Genomic DNA, 20,357 nt, shown 5'->3' with positions numbered 1-20,357 from the left:
GGAAAACCACTGTTAATTAAATGGATAGACATGGACTTGATAACATTTGTTTAGGTTTGTTTGTTGTGTTCTCTGAGGTGTCTCACTCACCAACCACAAGTTACACATGAGCACTTTTTCCAAATCCTTTGTGATCACCTGCATTTTGTACATCAATCAAAAGTCAAGCTTTGTTTTTAATACGAACACACAGTAGTGGGAGGAGGAGCTACTCAGACCATGTACCTAAGCAACGGAAGCAAAACTACTATTTATTCCAGCATAAGTTTATTTACTTAAAAAAAGTATAATCAGCACAATATACTCTCTGTACTCATTATCCCGAAGAGGTCAGGTCAATACTGTATTCCTATTATATGATCATTAATTTGTAAATTTGAGGTATTACACTGCAGTTGGTATAAAACAGTGCTTTATTTTAGGTTTTATTTAAAAATGCATCACCAGGAAACAAATGTCAGATACAGTCTCGAGTAGGTAGAGTAAAAAGTATGTCCAACTGAAACATAGATGATTGATTAGAAGTGTGAAGTAAGTGCAGTAGAGTGAGGTAGTAGTTATTGTACTAAGAATGAACTTGTAGTGTGAAATTGGGACACAGCATCTGATTAATCTCAGCCTGCAGTCTTCAAATAGCAGTCCTCAGTGGGGAGTCTGGGAGCAGCTGCACTGTTGTCAACACAGAGCCATTTACCTCGGCTTTAAAACCTCCACAGTGTTTCAGCTGCTGCAGAGCCGGATCGGTGAGAGCAGCAGAGAAGCAGCACGTCGCTCTGTGAGTCAGACAAACGTCGCCTTCAATTTGCTGCGGTCTGCGTGACCTTTGCCCTCACTCTGCTCCAACTGTCTCTTGGCTTTGACCATAGACGGCAAGTCTGAAGTCTGGTACACCGTCGACCTCATCCTGCCGCCACGGTAACGCAGTTCCATGGCCACGCCTTCCCACTTCCTGTCCAGCTCTGTGCCCTGGGCCCCCCGCAGGTCTCTGGACCCTCTGCGGGTTGGCCTGGCGTCTTCTGCGTCAGAGCTGGTCCCGATTTTATCCAAATCCAGAAAACGTTTTGTGGTGGTGTGGTTGGAGCGGGATGAGGGTGACTTGGACTTGCGCCGTGAGCGAACAGGCCGTGGAGGAGGAGGAGGAGGAGGAGGAGGTGATAGAGAGGGAGTGATGGGGTTGGATGATGTTCTGCTGGGTGTTTTAAAACCTCCCCCTCCTCTTTCCCTCCCTCTCCATCTGTCTCTGTCTTTACCTGAGGAAGAAGAGGTCGCTTTAAAAAGAGACAAATGGAGAAGACACACACAAAAAAGGAACACCACTCAGCAGCACAGCAAACAGTCCACATGCAGGGGAGACTCACTGATAACACAATATACAGAGGGAATGTTCTGCAGCGAGAGGCAGAAACAACATCTAGCTTCACTCCTGGTTATGTTTTAGTGTGTGAAGAGGAGAGTGAGAAATTCATCAGAATATTTACATTCTGTCAGATTCAGTAAAATGTCACACCCTGACAGCCAAGACCACCATGCAGCCAATTGTTCCAACAGCACAGAGAGAGAGAGAGAGAGAGAGAGAGAGAGAGAGAGAGAGAGAGAGAGAGAGAGAGCTTGGAGGCAGCAGGAACTAAGTGGATGTGACAGATATTCCCATGGTTCTTTCCCGTAACATCATGGGAAAGAAGGTTAGGTAGTGCTCAAATGTGTGTGTGTGTGTGTGTGTGTGTGGAAAGAGATTCCTGCCTTCATCTCGATACAGACTGCTGCCATCTACTGGCTCAGAGGGAAAGAGACGTCAGTGATTGGTGTGGTGATTAGCTCTCCTTCCTAAATGACCTCAAACAATCACATCAACACCATTACATTTTTTTTCTAATCATTAAAATCAAGTCAAAATATGACTTAGTGCCTGTAAATCTAATGGCATTTCCATCAGCTGCACCTATTATTGTGTATTAACCAACAAGTAAGCACAGTAGCACCCCTAAACTAATGTTAGCTCAGAGTACCTTGTGCCTTAGTAGCTACAACCTCTGCTGTTGTGACTGTGAGTGTTGAAACGACAACAACACACAATAAAAAGGTGTGTAGTGCCAGGATGCATACTGCAGTGTGTCCAGACCACTGAGCTGCTGAGTGCTGGAGACTAATCCAACTCAACCACTATTTTTCTGAGCTTCATGAGAGTTATAAAGAGACAGAGTGGCAATCACAGTGGAACCATCACATTTGGGGGCATTAGAAACTGTTGTTGTTGTCTTTTTTTTGGAGTGCCCTCTGGAGAGCCCTCTCTTTTTGTCACCTGCATTACCCACAATGCACCTCAGCCGTGATTATTTGCAGGTGAGGGAGTCAGGTGTGTTGCTGATGTCTCCTCTAGCCTCTAGTCTCACACAGAGCCTGGGAGTGGGGGACAGAGGAGTGGTCAAATCACTTCTGTCCAACTCCACACCCCCGGAGTTTGTACCTCATCAGCATACAGACACAGAAATGAAGAAATAAATGAAAACAGAAAAAACATTTTCCATTTTCAAGATGAATTTCATTTGGATTTGTTTGCCAGGTAATTATTTATTCATTCATCCATTTATGTATACTAGCGTCATTTTTGGGCCAACAAAACAGACTAATGAGGACAATCAGAGTTGCCCCGTTAAGGCCTTCCACCCCCTTGATTCATCTACACAGTGTTTTCACTTATTTCCTGATTTTTGTGCATGAAATAGTCCAGAGGTGAAACCAGTGACTAAAGGACTTGTGGTTAGTTTAATATGATGTTAGTTAGTCCTCAACTGAAATAGAGCAATGCTCTCTCCCCGTCAACCTCGGTGCACCGTGTCTTTACTTCCTCTTCTCACCAGCAGATGGAGCCATCTGAGATGACAAGCATTAGACGGAAGCAGCAGGAGGGAATTATTATGTTGGCCTGAAGAAGAGGGCAACGGTCCCATCAAGAGCTGGTGAACTGAAACACAGAGAAGTGTAGTCGTGGAGCAGCCTCTGTGAGCAGTGTTGTCCTGTACAGTTACAGCAGACAGGAGACAACCCAGTGGATCCTGGACAGACTGGATTCATGTGAAGAAATCTTAGCATTTCTCTTATTTCAATTGTCATTTTCAGCGGGATTTTACAAGATTATGTTGAACCAAATAAATAAAGATCCTGATCTAATTCATTTACAGGAGAAATCCTAATTACAGATCTCTGTTTTTTTTTTTGTCAAAGTGGAAATTTGGGGAATTTTTGTGGTGTCTGTGAATGTAAGAGAGAAGGATACTTTACATTTCTCTGACTGTTTTTGTACAGATTTACTTGTGTCTCATTATATAGAGCAGTTAAAAAAAAATCTGTTTCTGCTCTTGTCACATGTCGGTCCTGGAGGACACACAAGATCACCATGTGATGTAAAAAACACACATACAGTACACACACGCATGTAGTCGCACTGTGTTTGACTATAAACCTCAGCATGTATGAGCGAGTTTGTGTGTGTGCGTGTGCACATGTGTGCGTGGATGTGGACCAAACAGAACCTAGTTTTGTTCGTGGGCTACCAAAGAACCCAGCATGACAAAGCTTGCCTAATAAGGCATTGAGCAGAGGGGAACCCATGCATTGCTAATAGCCCAGTCCCCCAAAAAGCCTTTATGCCCCGAAACAAAAGCCCTGTCCTGCAGACAAACACACACACACAAACACACACAGAGAAGAGGCAATAGAGAGAGGAGAGGAATATCAAGTAAGACAAATAGGAGAGTGGTTGTACAGATGGAATGAGGTGGGCAAAGGTCAAAAACAAGAGAAAAAGTAAAGTGAGGAACCAAACACAACTCTTAGCTGCTGCTGAAAAAGCATTTCAAGCTGGGTGGTCAAATAAAGAATTAAAAAAAACTGTCTAATAAGATGAATTAATATCAATAATAGCTAGGGTAGATCCTCCCAGTGATGAAGCGATTAGTTGATTAAAGCAGCAACAGTACACAATAGATAAATGTCTCTCAGTGTTATTCATTACATTATTATTTTCTCATTACTGACAGTCACTAACGGCTCATTTCAACAGATAAATATTCCAATCTACTGCATGATGAAGAAAATGATAAGCCACTGCTCAAATATTTACTAATCCTGGAGGCCAGAGATGAAATAAACATAAGAACCAGACAGCTTCCAGTGATATTTGGTTCATCTGACATTTGCAGTTATGATCTACGTCTAGTTGAAGAAAAATAAGTCTAATTTGTGAAAAAGGACCTTAGATTTCATGCAGCATATCTGTCTTAGAGTCTTTTAGGACATTTCTCCAGATTGATGAGTTTTGTTGTTTTTTTTCTTAGTAAAGACTGGTAAATTAGTTTTTCTAAAATCAGATGCTTAATGATGTGTAACAAATGTAATGGTAAGGGGCTTGGTGATGGTGTTTTGTTTCACATGAAGAATCAAGCTGTGAGCATGTAGATAAACACTCCTGCTGAACAAATGTGGACAGATCTGACATTCATACTCCTAACAGATGTATAAAGTGAGGAGAAGACAACATATTGGGAAATACTGAGAGTCTAAGAAGAGAAAGGAGGCCGCTCACATGAGGCTCTGCAGAGCAAGTTCAACCTCTAAAACATTTATTTGATCTATTTACAGACAGTACAGTCAACTGAACAGAGGAGAATTTATTTCTATTGTGACACAACAGCATGGCTGCATTGCAATTTAACCATGACTACAGCAATACAGTGGTTTCACAAAGGATACTATGTACAAATTAATACTTAATAGTAAAAATGAAAAGGACGTGGGATAAATTAATATTTTGTTGAGGATATAGTAACAGTAAAACCTTTAAAAAGTGAAACGGTTCGACTTGTTAGTCCAAGTTTTCCAGCTTAAATCCTACAGAAGAGATGGAGCTAAAATCACTGTGGAGAGAGGAAAAAGAAACACATGCTGCTGTGTGATGTAGCCAAGAAAAAAAAAAAAAAAAAGGAGATGAAAAACAGAAAACTGCTCATGTAGAGTCGCTGCAGAAGGTTCTGGATGGAACGCTGTAGTCTTTTAGGTTTTCATGGGTGACACGAGAAATGCCTGAGGTGAGCGAGTGCGGTGGAGACACAGAGAGCACTGTCTCCGAGACGACGCTTTAACAGCTGAGCTAAATGAGTACGTCCACGGTGCCGGAGAATAATATGTTTGTGTTTATGGGGCTCAGGGCCCGCCGCATCGGTACGGAAGGTGAAAGGTTAGATCTTAAGAATGTGTAGAGATGTGTAAAGTCTTGATTGTAGTCGGTTAAAGTGCATTGTTAAGATTCTGTACACTGGGGAGAGGGGGAGGAGGGGAGGACGGGAAGGGAGGGAGGGAGGGAGCGGGGAGCCGGAGGAGGGAATTTGGCACTGGTCACCACCAATTCATCCTGAGCCCGTCCTTGAGCTCACGTCTCCAAAGAAAAATCAGCACAGCAAGTCCACTCCAAAGTTCACACAGATACAAATCACACAGGAAAATCACAAGGCAGGTTGTGTCCAAACTTAATGCATCCATTTTTCCTCTCCTAATGTGCCCCATCTGTTTTATCTTAAGGCTGCTGTTGACTTACAGTAGACGCTGGCCTGAAAGTAGTGCATACATCACTATATAAACTCACTGACTCACTCCATGGTTTAACTACAGGGACATTCATCTCTATTGTATGTATTGTACTTTTTACATTAGTTGCTTGTATATTTACACTGAAAAATCTGCATCGAAATGTTTCTGTCAATAGCAGTAGACTGTAGAAAGTGATGCAGATTGAAAGAAGTTCTAGCAGTGAGGTGAAGGAGGGACGGGAGGAGATCTGGATGCATTCTGGGGCCGACCAAAGAAGTGGCTTATAGGAGGAGCTTCAAACCGACCGTGGTGGGTCAGTTCGAGCTCAGCGAAAGTTCAGAAGTTTTCAAGAGTTCACACGGGGGAAGTACCTGAGCTAGGCCGACCGTCCTGTGCTTGTTGTTGGGGTCGGGGTCGGGGTTTGCATGGCAGGGCTGAGGGAGTGACGTAGTTGAGGCTGGGGCTGTTGATGTCCCCCTCTCCCACTAGAGTCAAATCGGACAGGGTGTCCTCCTCCAGCATCTGGACCGATTCTCCCCTGCCAGAGTCAAGGAGGAGGCCGCGCTGGGCGCCCTGGGACGGGTGGATGGGGGAGATGGTGCCAGGAAATGGAGGGGGGGGTCTGGCCTTCCTCCCCCCTCCACTCTCAGTGCCCAGTGCAGAGTCCAAGCTCTGGGACTGATGGCTCACATTGAGCAAGTGGTTGCCACCTCCTCCTCCTCCCCTGTCGTTGCCGTTCGCCTTATTGCCCCGGCGACCGCTGCTAGGGAAGCTGCCGTTGTTGGGGTTACGGGAATTAGGGGTGGAGCAACTGGGCTCAGGGTCATAGGGAGGAGGCACAGCTTGGTTGGTTGCCGCGGGCGACAGGCGCAGAAAATCCGGGAGCTGCAGGTCGCTTTTGTTTAGCAGGCCTCGCTGGTCGTCTGCTCGGTTGCTCTGAGCTTTGGATATGAGGTCGAAGAACTCTGCGGGCACAACGCACGCACACACAAGAGAGAGTGCATACCCACATGCACATGGTTGTGCATGTGCAAAACACACACACACACACACACACACACAAACACAAATGAATAATCGCCCAAAACAACATCTTGAAGAAATGTACAACACATCGTCTGTAATTCAGAAAACATGCAGCAGAGGGTTTGTATTAATCAGTTAGACAAGTCAAAGCTACATTCAAGTGTGAGCAGAGGAGACTGTGCTACATGTAGCTAGCTAGCTTTGAAAGCATTTGGTGCTGCTTCTGCAATACTGCAGACAGGCAAAAGGGTTAGTGTGATCACAGCAACACAGCTACAGAAACAAGAGAGAGAGAGAGAGAGGTTGTTCAGTCTTTACCTTCAGCTTCGTCTATATTAATCTTTTTCTGCTTTCTTTTCTCCGGAGCCTTATGGAGAGAGACAGAGTGGTTGGGTAAGGCTTGGCCTCTTGTGTCAGGGCTGTGCACAGCCTTGCCATTTTCCCCATGGGGGTGGGCTGAACCGGCTTTCCCTGACGGCCTGTCCTCCCCCTGGATGCCACAAGGAGAGCGGAGCGGGGCATTAGAGCCCTGATGAGTCATGGTGGTGCAAGTATGGGCACAAGTAATGACAACAGATGGCGACTAGTGCTACTGGTGGTTAGGATGGGGACAAATACAAATTTTAAAATACGAATAATTTGATGGGGGGGAGGGGACACTGTTTTTGAGAGGGACAATTAAATTAAATGGTATGAAAATAATAACAAAAGTGAAATGTTAAAGGGATAGTTCAACATTTTGGCCCATTGCCACAATCCCTATAGTTTTAGGAGTTGGTTGGTTACCTTTAATTGTCGGTGCAAGCTGTTTTTATAACGGTGGACCAGAGCCGCGAGCTGAGGTATTAATGAATGTTATGAGACGGGGTTGTTTTTGAGGCAAATGCAGAGACTGCTTGCTGAAAAACTGCCCCCCGACAGAAACGCGCATCAACGGTTTTGCATAAATTTGCCTCGAAAACAACTCTGTCTCATAACGTTCCATTATTATCTCATAGCGTGGTGAATGTGCAGGTCACAACTTGTCCACCAGAGCGTTGTGGAGTTGTTGGATTGTGTATTTGATGAGTTTCATGAGGGAAACCAAGAAATCCCATTAGCCTCCGTAGCGTAGCTCTGAGCAGCTCGCGGCTTTGCTCCGCCGTTCTAAAAACAGCTTGCACCGACAATTTAAGGTAACAAACCTACTCCTAAAACTATAGGGATTATGGCAATGGGCTAATTTGGCAAAATGTTGAACTACCCCTTTAACTAATTCTAACAAAGCTATCTATTTGATCAGCTCTAACTAAAAGACAGGTGGCGTGTTTCATTCAGACAACCACAAAAATCTATGCGCCGTGTGCACAAAGCATCACCAACATGAAGGCTAACAGCACGCACAACAACACCAGAGGGACCAACTATCTACTGCTAAAAGCCACTACTGTCCCTGAGGTGGGATTCATCTAGAATCAACCAAGAAACCAGTAAATGACCAATTCAGATCGGTCATTAATCAGGAAAATCCCAGAGAGGAAGAAAATCTCAACACTAATCCAAAGTGCCACCTCCCCAGAGGGGGCTCTGAGGAGCTAGAAGCCCCAGAAAATGCTCTGCGAGGCCGGGTGTGAACCACCTGGCCAGTGGGCTTGTTATGGAAGAAAGAGACCCAGGAAACCAGAGAGCAAAGTTGATGATGCATTCAGCCACAGACAAACCACACTAACGGGACACGAGGAACCCTGAGGATGTGACGAGAGTCTCTGCCCCACGGCAACAGTGCACATAACAACAGTCACACACAGCCCCCAACACTGCCAGAGACACACATTGTACATCTGCGCACATCTGGGACACGTTGCAAACAGACATGGGTGATTGAGGACGGCAAAGAGAGACACTTAGTAGCGTGACATCGTCAACCAGGAAGTAGAGACATTTTGTGGGTTACGGAACATTCCAGAGCAAGAAGAAAATGGAAATAAAAAAGTTAGAGGAGGTCTTACTGTTGCCGATGGGTTTCTGCTGGTAGAGGCCGGTACGTGGCTCTTAGAGGGAGCTACTTTCTGTTTGTCTGCTGGATCAAAGGCAGGATTTAAAGATTCTGATGCAAGGGTGATAGGTGAGACAGTTTCTATGTGCTATATGTCGTCTTCTAGAGAAACTGCATGTGTTTCTCACCTTTGTCAGGAGTGTTTTCTGCTATATCTAACACCACCCGCAGCCCGTCCAGGTTGGAGATAGGAAGACCCAGATCTAAAGGCTCTGACTCTCCGCTCTGCATCACACACACACACACACACACGATATGAGCTTAAAGGGACAGTTAAACATTTTGGCAAACTGGCCCATTGCCATAATCCCTATAGTTTTAGGAGTAGGTTTGTTACCTTTAATTGTCGGTGCAAGCTATTTTTAGAACGGAGGAGCAGAGGCGCAGGCTGCTCAGAGCTATGCTAGAGGCTAATGGGATTTCTTGGTTTCCCTCATCAAACTCAAATACACAGTCCAACGACTAGAATAACGGAACATTACGAGACAGAGTTGTTTTCGAGGATAGTCTCTGCATTTGCCTCGAAAACAACTCTGTATCCTAACGTTCCGTTATTATCTCATAGCGTGGTGAATGTGCAGGTCACAACTTGTCCACCAGAGCGTTTTGGAGTCGTTGGTCGGATTGTGTATTTGATGAGTTTGATGAGGGAAACCAAGAAATTCCATGAGCCTCCGTAGCGTAGCTCTGGGCAGCTCGCGACTCTGCTCCGGTGATCCAAAAACCGACAATTAAAGGTAACAAACCTACTCCTAAAACTATAGGGATTATGGCAATGGGCCAATTTGCCAAAATGTTGAACTATCCCTTTAAGGTCATTACAGACAGTGGTCAGTCTATCTACAGACAGACAGCAGGTTTAGGGACTTACAATGCGTGCCACCAAGTCAGAGAGGTGGAGGCCGTATTTGGCCACCACAGGCCTGAGCACTTCAGTCACTGGCTTGGTGGGTTTGGCTTTCAGGCCCACCGACCGGTTGATAGGGACTAAATCAAGTCTAAAGAAGAGAAGAAGAAAAATTAAGTTTTCTTCCACTAAGTTTATGGTGATTTTATCTCTATATTAGAATACAGTAAGTTCCTGTACCTGAAGAGAGTGCGTTTTTCTAGTCGGAGGTCCCGAGAGCACAACGTCATACAGTCTTGGTCCAAAACAAGTGGCTGAAAGAGAAACAGAACAAACCGATCATGAAACAAGTTGACTACCTGTAAGTGTTCTTTTCTTTTGAGTTAAATGGAACAGGAGAAGATGAAATAGATGAAACACTGATAACTCATTCTCTCAGACCCCTGGACTGATGAAATGTGTCTGATGGTTGCTGTAATAATCATTTAAAAGCCACATTAATCATTTATACCGATACTATTTATAAGCATGATGTTGATACAGATGCTGGTTTTCAACTTGATTCATTGTCCATGTAAAAATACTGATTAGATAAACAAAACTACTTATAAATGATATACATTCATAATAATTAATAATAAATTAATAATTTTTATATAGCACTTTTTTAAAACAGATTTACAGTAAGTAAAATGAAATGGTAAGAGAAAAGAAAACTTCAAATTCTTGTCCGTATCATGAAAGTGTAGGACATAAAAAAAAAAACATTTCAATCAGCACTGAGTAAAAGGTTCGGTCAACAAGAGAACATGTAGAGATAATAACGGGGCTGAAACTAAAAGATAAAGCGTAGCGATAAAAACACCAATAAACACATTTCCAAAGGCTGAGACCAAGAAACTAATTTAAAGAGACATAAAAGCAGACAGTGAGTTACAGTGTCTGATCGGATCTGGATGGGAGAGAGTTTCAGAGAACTGGGCCTCTAACAGCAAACTGTCACCCTTTATCACAGGCCTAGACCTCTGGGTGACCAGCAGACCTGCATCCACACATCTCAGGTGTCCATTGGGCACATACCGTATTGATAAGTCCAGAGCTATTTCCGGCTTTAAAAGTCAGTAATATACAGGTGCATCTGAATAAATTAGAACACAACTGTCAGGTCAGCAGTCTTCTCCATGATAGAGTAGCTCCTGAACCAGACTAAGAGACCATTTAAAGGCTCAGGAGCAGGTGTTTGGAGTTCATTAGCTGATCAGAGTGAGACTTCATTAGGTTTTTGATTTACTGAATTTTGAGTTTTCATTAAATGTAAGCAATAATCGTTACAATTAAAAGAAATAAAGACATGAAATAGTCCAGTCTGTGTGTAATGAATCTATATAATATATGGGTTTCACTACTTGAATTACTACTGAAATAAACTAACTTTTACTTGATATTCTAATTTATTGAGATGCACCTGTATTATCATAATTTGGAATACCTTCTCCCCTCCAACCAGGAAGAGGTCTATAGCTGCCAGGTTGATGCAGAGCTTCTCACAGAGGCCCAGCAGCAGGTCCCTGATAGACACTCCGGCTCTTAGTGGCACAGGGCAACATGAGCCGTCCGGCAGGCTTATGTTACACTGCCTCATGGGGGCACTGCCCACTCCACGCTCTGTAGACACTGATACTGCCCCACGGGAAACATCACCCTGGATCAACACAACAGAGACAGATCCAGAGAGAGGAGGGTTACCAACAATACAACAGTTTGTGGCAAAGGAAGCAGAGCAGAATGAAAACAAAAGAGGGTGGTGATAAGGCTGCATTAATACTACCATGCCCATAACTGTACTGTACTGTACATAGAGTGTCTGACCTCATTCCTTCCCGACCCTGACGTCCCCAGCTCCAGACTGGCTCCTGATGACAGTGAACCCTGGGATTCCCGGCGACCATTACTACCAGAGAAATCTGAAAGACAATATACTCATCAGTGGTGTCTGGGAGAAAGACAACCAGGGAATTCATTCTATGTCTCTTCATCAAATACCAACTGCAGGGCTAACCATTCAGTTTGATGCTGTACTTTTCAAAAACAATTTTTAAAAAAATATTCCTTGTTTACGTTGGATTCCAGAATAGTTTCCAGGAGAACTCTGAAGGAAAATCACTTAAAGCAGAATCACTTCTCTCTGTGATCTGTGTCTAGAAGAAACAGGAAAAGCTACTGACTGTAGTTGAAGTCGGCCAGCTCTCGCTTCTTGGGTCCTTTGCCAAAGCTCCTGTTGCGGGACCATGAGAAGAACATGCCTTTCCTCCGGTCTCCTGAGTCATCCCTGCTGTCCTCGTTCAAAGATCGACCAGATTTACTCTTTTTGTCCTCCTATAGCACACAACCAAAATGAATTAGGGTACAGACAACTATACAGACCTGTTTAAGGGCACACACACACACACACACACACATGTGCACACTGACAATCCCAAAAATGAATTTCCTAAGAAACTGTTCAATATCACATATCACGTGTGCCATGTTAACCTTCTTGGGCGTGGACAGGTTGGAGCGGTCGGAGCCGGTGGTGCTGTGTTTGGAGGTGGGGCTGCTGGGGATGTGGTAGGGGTCTGGCAGGGGCCGGCCCTCCACCTCCGCCAGCATGCACTCCTGGTACAGCAGAGACTTCAGGAACCGTGTATAGCTGTCAAACTTCATCAGGTTGAAGATCTAAAGGGGTGAAAGAGAGGGAAAAGGAATGATCAGAGGGCAACAGAGAATGTAAGAAGGAATGCACACAGGAACAAAAAAAAGAGAGGGTTGAATGGGGAAACAGAAAAAAACAAAGTGATTGAGACTGGTAGAGGGGAGGCAAATATAACCACTGGAAAAAGGATTAAAGAAAGGAAGGGCAAACAACAAATTTAAAAAGTAGGGAGTTCAAAAAGATCGAAGAAAAGAGCAGATGGATAGACGAATAAAAGAAGAAAAACTAAGAGAGAAAACTAAAAAGCAACAGGGGTGGGGGGGGGGGGGACTAAAAAATAGTGAAGATCAAAAAGACTTTTACAGATCTAAAATCACACTAGCAGCTCCTTAAAGCTGTTTGTATTCTTGGGCGTCTACTGGCCTACTGGTGATTACATCACTATGTCAAAAAAAAAAAAAAAAAAAAATCTCTGTATTGTGTTGCAGAGATGGTGAGCATAGTAACCAGCTGGTCCTGGCCCATCCTGGGTCATGATGATACCAGTTTGTACCTGAAGAGGCGATAGCGAGTCACTGCAGCGTCCAGTCTGTCCTCAGTCCAACATGGGAGGATGAAGAAGTAGTTATTGTGAGTGTGAGTAGGTTATGAACCTGTGTTACATCTTCCCTACAGCCCTGCTGCTGACGCCGCTCCAGCTGCCCTCACTCTCTCTCACGCTCCTCCACCTCTCATGGCTCTACTCCTCTCTACTCCTGACACCACTACAGTACATCCTCCACATGTCCCTGACTGGGCAGATTTACTGTGGTGGAGAAAACCGTCTGTCAGTTCCTTAATCAGACTGTGTGGTAAACATCAACCTGAGCGTTAAAACTTGCACAAATAGCGCATATCTTTGTTTCTCACGATAGCGGAGGCCCCTTCATCTTTGTGCTAACTGCTAATACTACATTCCCTTTTCATTGTTTGGGTTAAGGGATTCAACATTTTGGCAAATTAGCCTATTGCCATAATCCCTATAGTCTTAGGAGTAGGTTTGTTACCTTTAATTGTCGGTGCAAGTTATTTTTTGAACGGCGGAGCAGAGCCGCGAGCTGCTCAGAGCTACGCTATGGAGGCTAATGAGATTTCTTGGTTTCCCTCATCAAATACACATGCAAATTCAGACAACGGCGGGAATGTGCATCAGTGGTTTTGCATGAATTTACCTCTAAAACAACTCTGTCTCGTAACGTTGTGTTATTATCTCATAGCGTGGTGAATGTGCAGGTCACAACTTGTCCACCAGAGCGTTTTGGAGTTGTTGGATTGTGTATTTGATGAGTTTGATGAGGGAAATCAAGAAATCCCATTAGCCTCTGTAGCGTAGCTCTGAGCAGCTAGCGGCTCTGCTACGCCGTTCCAAAAATAGCTTGCACCGACAATTAAAGGTAACAAACCTACTCCTAAAATTACAAGGATTATAGCAATGGGCCAATTTGCCAAAATGTTTAACTGTCCCTTTAAGTGTGTTTTTAATGTTTGCTGTAGGAATTCAATAGGTCTTACATTAATCCCCAGGGTGGCGCTACAGGACAAAGACATAGTGTCATGAAAACTAAATGTGTTTGTCCTCTGGTGAGCATGACTGTGCTTCATTGAACCACAATCTGTCTTTTAGGAGTTGGTATTTCTGGTGTGAAAGTGACATGGTGTGTATAGTCTGTATGTGTATGAACATGTTAGTCTCACTCACAATCGTAAGTTAATGTAGCCACAAGGTCTTCACAAGTTTATTTTTAGAAAAGCTAATCTCAGGCTTTGATGTGTGTGTGTGTGTGTGTGTGTGTGTGTGTGTGTGTGTGTGTGTGTCATTGAGAAGATGTGTGTGAATGTTTGATGTGTAAAAATATAGAGGTTGATGGTGAGGATATCGTTCTAGCCTTGTGACTCTTATCAGAGTTTGAACATCTGAGCTCAGCTGCTGAGATCAATAGAGCTTTTCAGAGAGCCCCCCCCCCCCCCACCTTCCTCCTCCTCCTCCCTCCTCAACACACACACACACATATAAGAAGCCATTCACATCTATGAAGCGAGATAGAGGGCCATGATGAATGTTATTTTGTATGAGCCGTGCTCTAATACTAGCACATTTTCAATAAGAGTCTGTTTTGATTCAGTTTTATGAGTAATAATAAAACGCTCCTTCGGGGAACGCCTGGCTTCACTTCCTGCTCACGAGGAAGGTCAGAGGTCAGCGTCATCAAAGTACAGAAGCTTCCTGTTTGTCTGAAGTGGTTTGTGGTTCCCTTGAGTTCGGGGTTGGAGTGTGTGTGTGTGTGTTAAAATTAGTGCGGTGCTACCTGCAGTTGCTGCTCCTTGAACATGTCGGGTCGGGGCGCGGTGAGGATGTCGTCGGCCAGTTGAGCCTGACTGTCGATGTTGACCGGCGTGGTAGCTTTACTGGACAGGAAGCTGTTGAAGATCTCCCTGGCACGCTGGGACAGCTGGAGGCGGGAAGTTCAGGGATGAGGAGGGTGGAGGAGAGACAAGGATGAAGAGAGCCCATTAATACGTTAAAAGATCCGCTCTTTGTTGCTAGTTCAGTGTAAATGGATATGTGCTGTGACGAGACAACAACCTCCATGTCTGTTACCTGCTTCTTGTCATTCTCAGGGACGTGGCTGAAGTACTCACACGCCTGCCAAAACAGGATGTTCTCCTCACTGAACTCTTTCTTTAGAAACTCCTGTAGCACAAGAATCACATGTGGATCGAATGAGGCAAAGACAAACTAACATGGACGTGTGGTCAGAAGACAGAGGTGTCTACAAGATCACAAGTTGGTCAGCTGATCAGATCGCATCAATATCAGTTGTTAATCGACACCTGCTTACCACCCTGGAATTTTTTAATTTTTAATTTTTACATGAAAGCAGATTTGGTAACACTTTATAATAAGTACACAATATTAAACATTAGTTAAGCATTAAATACTGAATTCATCATTTATAACACATGAATACTCATTAGTATGTAGTTTATAAATACAGTTAAAAATGTTTTACTCATTGTTGATAAGCACAAACTGTATTATAAACTACATATTAATGAGTATCCATGTGTTATAAATGAATAATTCAGTATTTATTAATGCTTAACTAATGCTTAATAGTGTGTACTTATTATAAAGTGTTACCGCAGATTGCTGCTACCTGAGATATGACATACTAAAAACCAGAGTTGGGCACATTACTTTCAAAAATTAATTAGTTATAGTTACTAGTTACTTTCCCCAAAAATTAAGTGAGCTAGTAGCTGAGTTACTACATTATAAAAGTAACTAATTATGAGGAAAAGTAACTACTGTGTTACTTTTTTTTTTAAATAAAATGCTCAAATATGTCAAAATTACTTGGACTCGTCCCTCTAACCCACTAACCATAACCATAACCTCCCGTTTTTGATTACACGTTACTAAAAAAAAGTAGCGACGTTACTAATGATGCTATTTTATAACGCTGTTATTTCCATCACTGCTAAAAACAGATTAAAACAAATTGATAAAACCACACTGAACAATCTAATTCAGCTTTTAACTCGTCTGTAACTTGTCTGTCTCTTCTATTCAGAAAATACTGGATACTGGATGAATTTCTGTTCTGTCATCCGACAGTCTGAGATGCATCATGCAGCCGACACAAACTCTCTAATACTTTTGATTCTGCTGTTTGATAGAGTCCAGCACCGGTCATCGTACCGAGAAGTAGCGGACTCCCACGGGATCCTGCAGCAGTCTCTCGAAGCAGACCGCCCAGCTGGCCACTCTCCTCTCAGTGTGGCGCCGGTGGCTCTGGACGCTGGGCAGGCTGGCATTACTGTTCAGGCTGTTGTCGCTGCTGCAGCCCTGCAGCTCCACACTGTTCAGTTCTGTCCACACACACACACAGACACACACACACACACACACAGACAGTCAGTGACCTCAGTGGGGCTGGGAGTCTTAAAGTGTCTGAATTAGATTTTTTTTTTAAACAATAAGCCTCTGATTATTGATTTTTGTATTTTTTCTTTACTTGCACATCCAAAAGAGCAGAATCATTGGATGGCTCACATTTGTTAAAATCTGGATAATGTTGGCTTCAATCCAGACAATTCAAATTGTTTTTCCAATATCATCCGTGACTGTGTCTCTGCTTCCTCGCTGTGTGCTGCACCTCAGGGCAGCTCTATCAGCGCCAGGCCAACGATAAGACCAGAGCAGCAGCCAGACCAGTGACATGTCCTCCACCCACACTCGCTCCTTCTTAATAGTTTAGTATATGAGGCTGTCTCCAGCTCTTACCACAATAATTCAGAGCTAGGCTACAAGATACAACTCTGTACATCACAATATAGTAAATATATATAAGAGAGAAACAGATAATCTCACTGTTAGGCATTTTATCAGAGAACATTCACTAGTACAACAATAGTGAGAGCATCATTACACAACTGCATAGAAAGTCATCAAAGAACACTGCTGAGAAACAGTACTCCTGCTATCATTTATCAGAGTAACAGAAGTGTCCAAAGCAGCTACAAGTGTAAACAAACTAGGGCTGGGCAATTGTGGCAAAAATCTAAATCCAGATTAATTAATACATTATACATCAATTATTAATGAACCGATCAGTGACATGAAAGAGAGCAAATTATAAACAAAAAAGGACCCGTCATCTGCGCCAAATCTGAAGCAGCGGTGGCAATGATTAGCCAGTACAGCCAGTGGTGTGTTTTTCAGTGGATGGTGCATTACTGTAGTAGGGAGAGAATTAAAGTGGGGGAAAAGCAAATTAATCAACACGGGCAGGATTACGCCGGTTAGAGGCTCTAAATGTCTCTTTTGATTTTTTTTTCGATGAATTGCCCAGCCCTAGAATAAACTATTTGTTAAGTTCTTGAATAGTGCAGTCAGTGCATGGCTGCTCAAGTCCAGGCCCCGTTTCCCACCTCCTATGTTTATGTTCCTAAAGTGCTACAGACTTAAAGACAGAGAGGCACACAGAGGAGATATGAGAATCACCAGAATAAAGCAGCTTCAGGCCCGATGAACTAGTGGGCTGCTAAGTTGAGATAAAACAAATACAAGAACAGCCAGAGGGAAGGCATCACCGGTCAGGTGCCTGGGACGACGCAAGTCCTGTAAATAGACTGAAAGAACAGGATCCTGCCCCCAGCTAAAGTCCTGAATGATTTCAAACCCGGAAACTTTGCTATTGATGGATAATTCCAGTGTGATTTCTGTTTAATGTTATCACTGAGAGTTTTCACACTGACGATATCTTTCAGCATTTTTTTTCCCCGTAAGTGCTCACCTCATTCACCCTCATTGAGTTTCTAACAGCATAGTAAACAACCTCTGAGACCCCTACTTTAGTCACACACCACCTTAATGAAGCACAGAGAAAAGCCAATAATACAAAATCATGGCATCACCAGGCCATGAACAACTGAACATCGTTCCTTAGTTTTGTGTCGTCATGTCGCTGTATTTTCTTCTGATTTACACGTTTTCCTCAAAATCAACCACAGAGTTGTGTTCATCCAAACCAAGGAAGCTGAATACTGACAGATAATGAGATTTAAACCAAGTGAAAATGTGATTTTGACTGTAATTTAACAGTAAAAATGACAATGACATCCCACATGAATGAGTACAGCTGCAATTATTTCATACGAGAGATGGTTTAAAGTTGACGGGTAGCGGACGACAGGTGATGCCACTTCTGTGAACTAATCAAGATACAGCAACATCTGGAGCTTTAAAAATGTTCTTTTCCAGGCTGTCATGATTGGTACATCACAGCATATAGTGTAATGTTGTGTGCCTATCAGTCTGTGACTGGGAAATGCAGACTTGTGTAACACCACAGGCGTGAAAAATCATAACAGAGGATATTTATCATTCAAAATGTTTAATCTCCTGCTTATTTTGACATGGAATGAAATATACAACTACCAGGCTGTTGCCCCTTGATGAGAACGTGTTCTTAGCTAACTTGCCTGGTTAAATAAAGGTTGATGATGACGATACCCTTATTAAACAGTGGTTGAAAACAACCCAGACCTGCTCTCATGGGTAACCTCTTCGTCTTTTCTACTTTGTGTATGGACTTTTAACTTTGATGTGAAGTGGGGCTTATTTTTTGTAAGATTTCTACATGTTTTATCTAATTGTCATGGTGTCATGTCTGTATGTTTGTTTGTTTTTTATGATACCTGCCTTAGGACAACGTATGAAATTTAGCAACTGTGCTAACTCCGGCATATTTATATTGATGTTTCTCGCTGATATGTTGATTAATGTGCATTGTCCTAATCAAATAAATAAATAAATAAAATACAAAAGGCACCAAGTAAGATCACTAAATAACTGAGTGCATCCTGACATGTAGATTTCACGACAGATACATTTCACAGAGAAAATCCAACTGAGCTCTGAGTGCACTCATTCAGATTCCATAACAGCATACAACCATACAAATATTCTGAGAAGGAATGAATTATAAAACAAACTTTCCTATTATAGAAATTCTTCCACAGACAACATTACTACTTTTGCATTGTTTTTAAAAGGCACAATTCAGTTCACTCTAATAAGAATACGAAGAATTACTTGATTACAGTACAGCAAACCCTTAAAGACTAAACTTAAGATAACCAGATATTCAATAAAGAAGGTGTATTGCTCCTCCTCTGCTAAACTCTGCATTTCCTCTAGTTTAAAGCTTAAAGCTCCAGCCGTCGCCTCACCTGGGTAGAGCTGGTAGGAGCCTGTGTGATGCCAGCGAGGCAGGTAGCGAATCCTGAGGGGGGTCCAAGCCCCTCCATCCATACTCTCCCTACCAGGGCCCCTCACAACCTCAAGCACACCAGGCTGAACACACAGTCCAAGACGGGGCATGTACACACACACATACTGTACACACACACACACACTCACACACACTCAGGTGACGGCATCACAGGAGGAGAGGAGAGAAGGAGAGAAATGAGGAAGAAAAGATGAAGGGGACTGAAGGAGAGAATGAGAGAGAAGGGCCGATGGGGGTGAGCAACCAGCTGACAACCTGAGAGACCACGGAGAGTCAGGTCACAACACACACACACACACACACACACACACACACACACACACACACACACACACACACACACACACACACACACACACACACACACACACACCTCTATGAGCTCCCAGGCAGGTAAGTGATACAAGCACAAGCAGGGATGATAAATAATTCAGAGTCGAGGGAGGAGGTAGCTCACAGCACACTGCAGCACGTGCACACACACACACACACGCACACACACACACACACACACACACACACACACACACACACACACACACACACTACAGTATTGATGAGAAGCTTGTTAAAGAAAGGCCAATACTGAGGCTAATGAGGCCTGCAGCCCCCATACAGCTGCACACACTCACATGAGGACAGGAGCCATGAAGAGGAGGGTCTATCTCAAAGAGCAGAGCAGACTGAAATAATCCATACTGTACTAACTGTATCCAGCAGTCACATAGTCTCTGTCCTAACATCACCTCTATCTTCAGAAAATGTACATTCAAATTCAAAATAAGGCAAATGTATTTTACAGGTATTAATTCTTTTACTATCATTCATCCATCTTTACTTCAAATAAATGTTTTATTTGAGATGTTTTGTTCTAAGAATAGTTTTTGTTCAAAAGTCAAAAGCTTTAGTCAAACCCTTGAATTAGTTCCAGTAACAAAGGGCAGCATTATCTATCTATCTATCTATCTATCTATCTATCTATCTATCTATCTATCTATCTATCTATCTATCTATCTATCTATCTATCTATCTATCTATCTATCTATCTATCTATCTATCTATCTATCTATCTATCTATCTACATGTATCTACTGTATCTATCTATTTGGAAGTAGAATTCTGATGTGGGCAGAAGTTGTGAGTTTGTTAGAACCCACATCTCCTCAAGTCTTCATAAAAGTGGATATTTATTTACTTCTGTTCAGTTTTCTCAGTCTTTTTGTCAGCTGATCAGTCCCATTAAAGCCTATGGACCTCATCATAGCTCATTCATTATAGAGTCTGGTGTTGCTCAGGAGTCATACAGTATAGTATACAATGACCACAGAGCTT

At 43.1% G+C, this 20,357-nt stretch overlaps 1 protein-coding gene across 9 annotated transcripts in view; it reads right to left on the bottom strand.

The window, feature by feature from the left end:
- Nucleotides 1–780: 780 nt before the first annotated feature.
- rgs12b (regulator of G protein signaling 12b) overlaps nt 781–20,357 on the bottom strand; it is a 53,922-nt gene continuing 34,345 nt past the window's right edge. For 2 of the 9 annotated variants that reach the window (XM_085759477.1, XM_085759554.1), the window contains exons 7-19: nt 15,929–16,098; nt 14,825–14,917; nt 14,532–14,675; nt 12,027–12,209; nt 11,717–11,867; nt 11,361–11,455; nt 10,981–11,193; nt 9,732–9,805; nt 9,516–9,642; nt 8,773–8,869; nt 8,598–8,668; nt 6,928–7,099; nt 4,603–6,548 (exon numbers count right to left, since the gene is read on the bottom strand). In XM_085759477.1, the coding sequence (XP_085615603.1) occupies nt 5,938–6,548; nt 6,928–7,099; nt 8,598–8,668; nt 8,773–8,869; nt 9,516–9,642; nt 9,732–9,805; nt 10,981–11,193; nt 11,361–11,455; nt 11,717–11,867; nt 12,027–12,209; nt 14,532–14,675; nt 14,825–14,917; nt 15,929–16,098 (2,201 nt within the window). In that variant the 3' untranslated portion in view covers nt 4,603–5,937. Of the gene's footprint in view, nt 1,251–4,602; nt 6,549–6,927; nt 7,100–8,597; nt 8,669–8,772; nt 8,870–9,515; nt 9,643–9,731; nt 9,806–10,980; nt 11,194–11,360; nt 11,456–11,716; nt 11,868–12,026; nt 12,210–14,531; nt 14,676–14,824; nt 14,918–15,928; nt 16,099–20,357 lie in introns of those variants that run through there. The other 7 variants (XM_085759633.1, XM_085759716.1, XM_085759885.1 and 4 more) reach the window with 5 other exon arrangements.

The sequence above is a fragment of the Trachurus japonicus genome, chromosome 1 (genome assembly GCF_045865225.1).
Source record: "Trachurus japonicus isolate A0001 chromosome 1, Traja_1.0".
NCBI classification, from domain to species: domain Eukaryota; kingdom Metazoa; phylum Chordata; class Actinopteri; order Carangiformes; family Carangidae; genus Trachurus; species Trachurus japonicus.
This window is presented reverse-complemented; position numbering and strand designations above follow the sequence as displayed.